This window comes from Citrus clementina, unplaced genomic scaffold (genome assembly GCF_000493195.1).
Source record: "Citrus clementina cultivar Clemenules unplaced genomic scaffold, Citrus_clementina_v1.0 scaffold_9, whole genome shotgun sequence".
Classification (NCBI taxonomy): domain Eukaryota; kingdom Viridiplantae; phylum Streptophyta; class Magnoliopsida; order Sapindales; family Rutaceae; genus Citrus; species Citrus x clementina.
Genome location: NW_006261964.1, coordinates 11,008,756 through 11,019,710, shown reverse-complemented (window position 1 = coordinate 11,019,710; position 10,955 = coordinate 11,008,756). Strand labels below are relative to the sequence as shown.

At 34.6% G+C, this 10,955-nt stretch overlaps 1 protein-coding gene across 1 annotated transcript; it reads left to right on the top strand.

The window, feature by feature from the left end:
* The first annotated feature begins 10,397 nt into the window (after positions 1–10,397).
* LOC112099106 (uncharacterized mitochondrial protein AtMg00310-like) lies at positions 10,398–10,955 on the top strand. Its single transcript, XM_024186211.1, has one exon. It carries the CDS (start codon positions 10,398–10,400, stop codon positions 10,953–10,955), a length of 558 nt encoding a protein of 185 aa, XP_024041979.1.

Here is a 10,955-nt window from a genome sequence, read left to right as displayed (position 1 = left end):
GCCATTCAAATGGACAAAGAAAGAATAATATTGATGGACAAGTGTTCAAGAAAAATAATGTCATCCTAGATCGTTTCAATTGGAAAGGATGAAGAAATTAACATGAAACGAGCTCACCAATCTCTATTTTTTTTCAATTTACAGAAATCCAAAATCTTAAATAATCATTTTGAAATACATTGCATTATTGAGCATCCAACAAAGAAAACAACAATTCAACACCTCTCATTATAAAATAAAAGGTTTAACACTCTATTACTACACAAAATGAATTTTGAATGGACCTACATAGCAACCTTCACTACAGATTTCATTCATTACCCATTCAAATGCATCATGACCGTTTTCCAGCAAACTTCCATATAAAGCTCCTTTACAATCAAAGGCTTCAACATTATAAGCCCACGGCAACATGCAGCAAATGAGATGTTTGTTTTACTGCATTGTACATAGGAACTAATAGGCTGTTACATGCACACAAAAAAAAAATTGAAGAAATAGCAACTTTTACTACCATTTCCCATTATTACCCCGTCAAGGTGCATCATGACCATATTTTAGCAAATAAAACCAATCTTGGCCATTTATTTGCAACAACCTCAAACCTCAGGGGAGGTTTTTAAAAATTACCCTTGAAGCTTATTGTGATAGTGTGAGGAAACTGAACCTTTGAGTTGGAACTAGTCTTCATATACTATTGTCAATGGGGCTATGTCGCTGACGATGAGGACTATAATGCTGTGATTGTGATGATATAGGTTGTGACAGGCAATGTAGGAAATGCGGGCGATGATAAGATTTGGGCAATGATCTTAGGCAATGAACTAGTTGTTTTGGATTTGTTTGGTTTGTTTTAAGGGTAATTTGATTCAAAATGAGTGTATATGGCTATTATGGTAAGAAATTTTATTGTAAAGTTAATTTTGATATTGATTCTATGAAAGTGGCCAGATAGGTAAATTTTCCTAAATTTTCATTACATTACTACCATATTCTCATTTCCGTTTTCATTTTGATTTCACAAGAGAAAATTCTTAGAAGAAGAAAGATCCCCTATTTGTACAAACCTCTTTGAATAGAACAGTTTATTGTAAGAATTGCCTAGAGTTATAAATCTCAATGCCAATTTAAAAATACAATCAACAAATGTTGCACTTCAAATGACACAAAGAAGATGCAATCAAAATAAAGAAGAAAAATAGCCCATGGCTAAATGAGAGTGAAAGTGAGAGTTTAATTTGAAAGAAGTGATGGTAGAAAGAGAACAAATGCACAGTGAGATAGAGAAGAAAATGGATTAATGAGCAATTTTGAGATTTTAGAATTTTAAAAAAATATTTATTTTTTAAAATAGGTGTAGAAACGAATTTAGTGAGTTCAAATAGGTCTATGGTTAAATAATATTGTAAAATTTCCTATTAATAATAGCATTCACCTTAATTCTAAATATGCCCTTCTTTCAAATAACAATTTCTCTCTCTAAAGAACCCATAGAAGCAGTTTTTATTTTCTTTTTCTTCTCCATCCACCGTCCTTAATTTTGTTGGTGATTTATCTGGAAACTCATCCCACCAAATTCGACTTTCGTGATCTCAAGAGCCAATTTAAAAAAGTGTCGTTATCATAATTTTAGAGGGTATTGAACTTTAACAGATATTTTTTTGGAGATGTTAGAATGAGATAATAATGATGCAAAGCATTTGCAAGCGAGAGAAAGAAAAAAATCGTCTATGATCCGTATGTCTGAGTGTAGGTGTGAGTAAATAGAGTTTTGTGAGAGAGAAAATATAGTTATTTATTTTATTTTTTTTTAATTAAGAAACAAAAAGGCCAGGTTTATATTTTGTCCTTCATTGTAATTGCAAGATGAAAGTTTTATTGCCCAGAAAAGCTCGTTGAAATTCATGGAGGAAAGCAGCACATCACATTAGTTGAACCATTTCTCCAAGCATTGAATGGGCAGGATATAGGAGAAATTTCCAAGTTTGAAAATCTTAAGTCTGGAGAGAATGTTTCCAGAATGGATGTGCAGAGTGGATTTAGCCTCTGTCGTGGGAATTCTCAAGCGAATAAAGGAACTCACATCAGTCCTCAAGTTGAAGATCTTCATTCATAAGAAAAAAATTCTAGTTCTGCAGAAGCTGCCTCTGCAGACATAGAAACAGAGCAGTCGAATCTTGCTAGCATAAAGGTCCCTGAAGATCTAAGGTCCCTGAAGATTTAAGGGTGCGTTTGGGATTGAGATTGTACATCTGTAACGTAAAAGTTACAGTACTAAAGTGTTTGGTAAATACTAGTTGCTGTAACTTAGAAATTATGTTGATGTAATTTTTTACTTGCATAATAAAAAATTTATTATATATTTAATAATTTTGTCAAAATTTTTATTCACCACATATTATTAATTTTTATTTTATAGTTATAAATTTTTTTTCCACAATAGTTGTAGCTTAAAAGTTACAATACATCAATCACAAACAGAACCTAAATTTGGTCAGATTGAAGCTGGAAAAAGCCCAAGAGAATCTTTCAGATTCTGAGAGCTTACTTCACTTTTTGTTGTAATTCAAATATTGCTATTTCTCTCGGCAATGTTATTGTGATTTTGTTGTGTAAACCAATGCCAATTATTCCTTGTTTCATAAGTATTAGTTTTTTTCTCTTTTTTGTTGATGACACTTGATGTATTAAATAAGCTGTGATTAAAGGTAATAGATGTAGCAATTTGAAGTCGCTAGGTGGTACAATGATTGATGTTGGAAAAAGAATGAACATTATGATGATGTGAAAACAGAATGGCGTAAGCTAAATTTTTTTAGCATTTGCATAACTTTAACAAACGGAGTTTAGGCTCAAGTAGCGCCTAATAAGAGGTTCATAAAGCGCATATATAAAGTTATAAGTGTAAAGTCTGATAAATATTTATACTTGTAGCTAATGATAATAATGCACACATATAGTATATGAGTAGAATTCAATTCTTTTATCTCAATGATAAGTGGAAGAGATAATCGCGTAATTGTCTTCATTTTTATTACAAAAAAAAAAGTAAATTAAAATATAGAAAGTGAAAAATATTATACTAATTGGATTCTCACACCATATTATATTAAGACATAGTAATTAAAAATTACTGCGGTGGTGGGTGAAAATCATGCTTCAAACGGGTAACAATAGCCGGAGGTCCATGTCCGAAGAAAACATCTTTCCGATTAGCACAAACGACTTCACAAGCATAATTACATGTTTCCCAATCTCTTTTATATTCACTCTGACAATATGGAATGCATTGCGCCTTGCATTTGTCCATGTATTCTTTTGTTTGAGCACATGCCATGCCCATCATTGATACAATAATCAATAGGGTTACAATCGTAATTTTAGCCATAATAATACTCCTTCTATTTTTCTTTGGAAAATATAGAAATTGATTTGGTTGCTCCTAATGAGTTAAGAGAGGTGAGTATATATATCACGAAAAGAGTTAAAAAAGATAATTTTTTTAGTTTTCCAATAGTGGCGTGGAGGAAAATGTGGAAAACAGAAGAGGTTGGTAAAACAATTTTTTTTTTTGGGTTGGGAACAAGTTTGTTGTTGAAATTAGAAAAATTTGATTTTGAAATAATATTACTATATACATGATACACTAACGATCAACATTTGTCCTTTAAAACAATGGATAAAGTGCAGCTAAATTATGGTCGCAATGGGGTGGGATCATGTCTTGAATAAATAAAATAAGATAAATATCTTATATGGCACTCTTTTTTCTTAAGAGAAATTGTCAATTTTTTTCCTACTGAGATTAATATATACTCTTTATTCTCTTACTATAACTCTCCCTAACACTAAATATTTAAAGCAAAAGAGGAATAAATAGGTTATTTCAAAATATAAAATATCTATTTATTAAAAGCAAAATATTTAAAAGATACAAAACGTACAAGAAAAGTATATTATTATCAATTTTTTATTCACGCTAAAACATATTTTTCTCATTTCTAATTCTTGTATTTTTTATTTTAATTTTTAACAATATGGTTTATTTAATTTATAATAATTATGGATAAAATATATTTAAAAATAACAATAATGTTATAAAATTATTGTGTCAGGCGATTATTGACTATTATAAAATAATAAAAAGAGTAAATGATATATATTGATTTCAATATGAAAGAAATTGACAATCTCTATTCTTTAAATCGTCCTTCATCTAAATAAATTTAGCAATTTCTTTTCTCCTATTAGGGTCATCATAATTCATTCTATCTAAATGTCTTGAATGAATAATTCAAGGTAGAACAAATAAATAGCGTCTCATTTTTAATAGGGTAGCTTGAAGAGACAATTTTAAATTAATTTTAAATACAAGTTTTGAGCCATTGGATCACACTTATTTCAATGGCTTAGATTAAGACTGACATAAATTTCTTTTTAAAAATAAAATAGTGGATCCCATGGAATATTATTAACTTTTTCTCTACTCTCTTCATTTTAAATCTCTTTCTTATTATAACCAATATATTGGGAGAGAGAGACAGAAAAATTTCAGAGATAAATTTATATAATTTAAAGTTTCTTATTCCATTAAGAGAAAATATAGCCACAACAAAGTGAGAAACAGTGAAGAGTATGGTTCTTTTTCATCATTCACAACTTTCACCTTATCAAAATAAATTGGTGGGATTCCATCACGGACAAGAAAAAAGATAAAAGAAATATAAAAAATAATATCATTACTCTTGTATACAATTAAAATATATATATAATTAAACCTCACACATTTATCAATCCCATAAAATTTTTACGTTCCTTGAAAATCGTCGTTCTAAAATCAAGTCAAATGTCGTTCAAAGAAGGAAAAAGAACCATTGTATAGCAAGTATTACTGCCATTGTTTATTAATGTTGGCCGCAATCTTATTCGAAGCAAAAAGTAACCTCCTCAAAAAATAAAAGCAATAATGTTTTTTAAAAAAAAGTTGTGTTTGTTTGAGTCCTTTCTTACTGGGTTTGGCCCTTTACAACTCTATTTGAAGTTAGAGGTTTGGAAGATGGGATTTTTTAGAGAAGAAAACGAGGAGAGTGAAAAAGAGCGAGAAAATTAATTAATAGCGGCTAATCAAACTTGCATTAAAGGAAATTTATGTTTGCCTAAATCTAAGCCATTGAATGCCATTGAAATAAGTGTGATCCAATGGCTAAAAATTTGTGCTTAAAATTGTGTCTCTAAAACTTCTGCCATTTTAAATACATGTATGAACGTATGCAACCATTTTGAATTATTTTTATTGCAAGTTAATAGTTGGGAAACTTCACCGTTGTTATTGTTAAAACATACATTTGTATCACAACAAAGTAATAGCAGTCGAGATATGAAAAAAAGAAGAAGTTCAAATTCATATTTATATGCCTTTCTGCGGCTACAGTTGGAAATGGATATACGAGTTATAGGTTTCAACATAATAGCTCAAATTGACATTTTAATAAGTTGAAAATGATATTTTTAAATTAATTAAAATACTCTGCAAATTTAAAAGAAAAGTAATGGGTAACTCCCGAGACCCGCCCATCTTTAAATAGGTATAAAGAGTAAATTCCAAAATTTAAAATTTAGTTAAGTTTTACATTCGGTAAATGATGGGTGTTGAGAATATGTTAATGAGTTAAAAAATCAGGCGACATCTAAATTTGAATTGGAGAAAAAGGATTTGCAGTCCCCTTTAAAAAAAAAAAACAATAGTTGACCACTGACAAAACACAATCATGAGGCTGAAGTTGTGCAGTTGGGTCAAGTGGCGAGAGAAGCAGCCTTAATCTCTTTGATCATTGAGACAGATTGCCTAGAGGTAGTTAGTTAGCAAACAACACCAAGGGCAGCAGAATAGCAATATTTAGCATAATTTTGGAGATCCGAAATCAGACAAGAGATTTTCAGAAAGTTATTGTCCAATATGCTTCAAGACAATGTGATATAAATGATAAAAATGCTCATGCCCATTTCTTAATTAAGTTTGCTTTAGGAAGAAATTCATCTTCTGTCTGGTTGGAAACAATATCAGCTGATGTTCAAAATGTATTTGATATGTTGTGATTGAATGAAAGGCTTACTTTCTTTTTAAAAAAAAAAACACCATCATAATGGAAACAAAAATATTGTAATTTAAATTGTGTGTATATTACAGTGATGTTATAATAAGAACAATACCCTATTTTCTATGTTAATGGTACTTTGATGATGTAATCAGTGCTCCTAAAAAAAAATCACTTGCGTCCATAATCAAATGTCACCATACTTAAAAGAAGACAGTACGTCTCTCTTCTACAGTGCTCTCTTTCTCTCTGAAAGGGGTACTAAGAATGAGAGGAAAATGAGTTGCCATGACTCTCATAGGTCACTCACTTGTTGAGTGGGTTGATATTTCAAAGAAAACATACGAAACAACAGAAGGTACGAGTAGTGAGTTGGTAAAGCATTAATTAAAGAGTAATTGCAGGGGGAGAAGGGAGCGTTGTGAGTTGATTTGAGAGTCGTTATTGATAGTCTATTTTAAGTCAGTCTGTAGCATGGATACAGAAGAACTCGTTCCAAAGTGCAGTGCTATAACTTTGCAGGAAGAGGAGAAAGATAAGATTACGATGTTAGGCAGCATGAAAGAAAAAGGTTTGAAGCTTGCTGCAAATTGTTTGGTGGGTAAAGTTGTGCTAAATAAAGGAATTAACACAGAAGGATTGAGAGCTGCACTGCAACAAGTGTGGAGAACTATTAAAGAATTCAAGGTGGAAAGTGTAGGAAACAACATTTTCATTTTCAAATTCAACTCAGAAGAAGAAAAAAAAAGTTCACGGGAGGGCCTTGGCACTTTGCTGGTGCGTTGATTGTTATGACAGAACCGAAGGGCATAGAAGATGTTAATGATCAGCAGTTCACACATGCGTCCTTTTGGGTACAAATCCACAATGTGCCCCTTATTTGTATGCATAAAGGCGCAATCCAAAAGTTTGGAGAGAAGATTGGAGATGTTGAGGAGATTGAAACAGATGATGATGGGGAGTGCATCGGGCTATATGCTCGATTAAGAATTTCGGTAAACGTTACACAACCCCTTAAAAAGATCTTATTTATTGAAGAAGATAAGAAGAAGACTCCAATGGCAGTGGTGTATAAGAGATTGCCAGACTTCTGCTTTTGTTGTGGTATCCTAGGACACCAATACAGAGAATGCCTTAAGTACCGAGGACAGCCAAAGGATAAGTTGCCATATGGGAGTTGGTTGAAGGCCAAAACCGCAGCCGAGAGAGCAAAGCTTAATAGAGACAAAGGGGGATGGAGTAAAGAGCACCATTAACCAAACTCTCCACCTGCAAATCTGAAACAACAGCAACTGCAACACTTGCAACCCAACCCGGTTAGTGGAAGCGGGTTAGGGGCAACCTATGCTGAGCAAAACAAAAATACAAACCAAATGAGAGGACAACATGTGGTAGAAGTAGGTGAAGGGCAATCAATGCACAATACTGAAGAATTGAGGCAGACGCTGACAAGCAGTAAGGTGCAAGCTAACATAGCTAATATCATGGACCCAACTAGAATACCATGCAAAAAGGAGGGAAAGAGTGGCGGGAAGGAAACTGGGGTTGAAAATGAGAGAGGAAACTTTGTGGAATGGATTACCAAAAAGCCCATGCAAGCTCAAAAGGAGAATAACAACAAAGAAGAGATAAATGGGCTGAGGGATGTTGCTCTGAAGCCCAAAAGGAAGAAGTGGAAGTCCAAAGCTAGAAATGCAACAAGTGGAGAAAAAAATTCAACTGAGGTGCTTGTGCCTAAAAGGCCTAGAACCGAGAGTGGTGAACTAAGCCCGGAAAAGAAAAGATCAAAGCTCACGAGACCATGTCAGCTTCTAACTAACAAACCCCAGTCATATTCCCCTATAGCTAAAACTACATTGAACTGGGAAAATCCTGAAGATGTGGTAAGTGAAGATGCAGCAGAAATGCAAGAGGATGTATCGGCGGTGGCTGGTGAGCAGCCCCGCCGGGAGCCATGAAACTTTTAAGTTGGAACGTCCGGGGGTTGGGGAATACCCGGGTGAGCCTAGAAGTAAAGAATATTCTCCAAATGCACAAACCTCTAATTTTTTTTTTTTTTGTGAAACAAAGTTGTTGGCTGTGCAAGCTAGAGAGGAGTGTAGAAGGCTAAGTATTGAGAATTGTTTTGCTGTAAATATGATGGGCTTAAAAGGAGGGCTAGTGTTATGTTGGAACACAGAGGTCCTTGTAACTATCACTTCATATAGTAATCACCACATAGATGATGTAGTCCAGCTGGAGAATGGAAAGCAATTGAAATGCACGGGGATATACAGACACCCAGAAATGTAGCAAAAACAACACACTTGGACACTGCTTCGAAGGCTGTCAGGTTTGTCTAATCTCTCGTGGTTATGCTTTGGTGATTTTAATGAAATTTTAAGCCCAAATGAGAAATGTGGTGGGAAAGATCGAAATTTGAGTATGATGGCTGGTTTTAAAGAGGCTGCTCAAGCCTGTAATTTGGTGGATTTAGGTTGCACAGACTACCCTTTTACTTGGTCTAACCGGAGATTTGGCCTCCATCTTGTTGATGAGAGATTGGACAGGTTTATGTGTAGTAGGGATTGGGTTAATAGCTTTTATGATTATGCAGCAATGAACCTTTTAACTGTGAGCTCTGATCACTGCCCAATGTTGATGGAGGTTCGAGAAAGAGGTAAAACCGTCCGTTATGAGAGGAATGCACCTCTTAGGATTCATTATGAGGATATGTGGAGTGCCTATGATATGTGCAAGAGCATTGTTCAAGAGGAATGGAGTAGTCAATGGAATTGGAAATACGGGAATCTAGTACTTCAATTTCAAAAATCCGCCAAAAGTTCTATGGCTAAGCTTAAATGGTGGAGTAGGCAGGAGTTCGGGGAAAGAGAAAATGAGTTAAAGCAAATGACGGAGCAGCTAAAAAGATTGAAACAGAATTTTGTACATTACGACAGCGGAGATAAAATTAAAAAGTTAGAGAGGAGAATCAATAATTTGTTGGTTGATAAGAAATGTACTGGAAGCAAATATCAAGGGCTGACTGGTTAAAAGAGGGGGACAAAAACACAAAGTTCTTCCACTTAAAGGCTTCAGCAAGGAAGCGAAAGAACAAAATTTGAGGGATCGAGGATAAACAAGGACACTGGACAGAAGAGGAAGCTAAGGTGGAAGCAGAATTTTGTGAGTACTTTCAAGAGATTTTCACTTCTTCAAGGCCAAACCTAGCTCAAATAGATGCTGCTTTAGATGGATTGCTGCCAAAGATAACTGAAGACATGAAGAATCATCTGAATCAGCTGTTTACAGCTGAGGAGATTTTGGAGGCTCTAAACCAAATGTGCCCCACAAAGGCACCTGGTCCGGATGGACTTCCTGCTGTCTTTTTTCAGAAGCATTGGCAAGCAGTGGAGTGTGGAGTTGTTTCAACTTGTTTACACATTCTGAATGAACGAGGTAACTTAACTTCGTTAAACCACACTTATATTGCTTTAATTCCGAAAGTTCATAAGCCTCGAAAAGTCACTGAATTTAAACCCATTAGCATTTGCAATGTAATTTATAGAATTATCACTAAGGCTATAGCAAATAAAATGAAGCCCATACTTGAACAAATTATTTCGCCGTCTCAGAATGCATTCATCCCAAATAGACTCATCACCGACAATATTATTATTGGGTATGAGTGCCTCCATAAAATTAGGCACAATAAAGGGAAAAGAAATGGGTTAGTGGCTTTAAGCTAGATATTAGCAAAGCTTATGATAGGGTGGAATGTGAGTTTTTGAAACAAAGCTGAGGTTTCCAAATAAGTGGGTAGATTTAGTAAAGAATTGTATCACTACATCATCTTTCTCTGTACTTATAAATGGGAGTCCCAAGGGCATGATTCACCCGCAAAGAGGCCTTAGACAAGGCTGTCCTCTGTCCCCATATTTGTTCATATTATGTGCAGAATCTTTTTCCAACTTATTGCTGCAAGCAGAGCAAAATCATTAATTCCAGGGGCTGAAGTTTGGAAAGGAGATTACTATTTCGCATTTGTTATTCGCTGATGACAGCTTGTTGTTCACAAAAGCTTCAGTTGATAGTTGCAAGGCTCTCAAAGCGATCTTCGACCGCTATGCTGCAGCCTTATGACAACTCTTCAATTTTGACAAGTCGTCTATGGTTTTCAGTGGCAAAATTCCAGCAGACAAAGTTAATGTAATCAGGAGCATATTTCAACTCAAGGTGGTATCTAGACACGAAAAGTATTTAGGCTTGCCCTCTATGGTTGGAAGAAACAAGAAAAACTTCTGTAATGAAGTTAAACTCAAAATGGTGAGCAAGATTTCAAATTGGCAGTATAAATTCTTTTCGAGTGGAGGTAAAGAAGTCCTCATTAAAGCAGTGGCTCAAGCGGTTCCAGCCTATGCGATGAGTGTTTTTAAGTTCCCTATAGAGCTGTGCGATGACATTCAGATGGCAATGGCGAAGTTTTGGTGGAGATCAAAAGAGGACAAGCGTGGAATCCATTGGGCAAGGTGGGAAAAGATGAGTCAAGCAAAGAGTAGAGGAGGCCTCGGATTTAGAGAAATGTCTAGTTTTAATCAGGCTTTAATGGCAAAACAAAGATGGAGATTGCTACAATACCCGCATTTATTGGTTACCAAAGTGTTGAAGGCTAGGTATTTTCAAAAGTCAGACTTCTTAAGAGCTCAAGCTGGATCTAATCCGTCTTACATATGGAGGAGCATATTGTGGGGAACACATGTGCTGCAAAAAGGAATTCGGTGGAGGATTGGCAATGGTGAACAGATTCATATTTGCAGGGATAATTGGATTCCAAGGCCTGAAACTTTTAGGCCACTCTCAATTCAAAATCTGCCAACATAA

Coding starts and splice junctions, on each gene's coding strand:
- LOC112099106 (XM_024186211.1), top strand. CDS start 10,398: ATGGTGAGCAAGATTTCAAATTGGCAGTATAAATTCTTTTCGAGTGGA.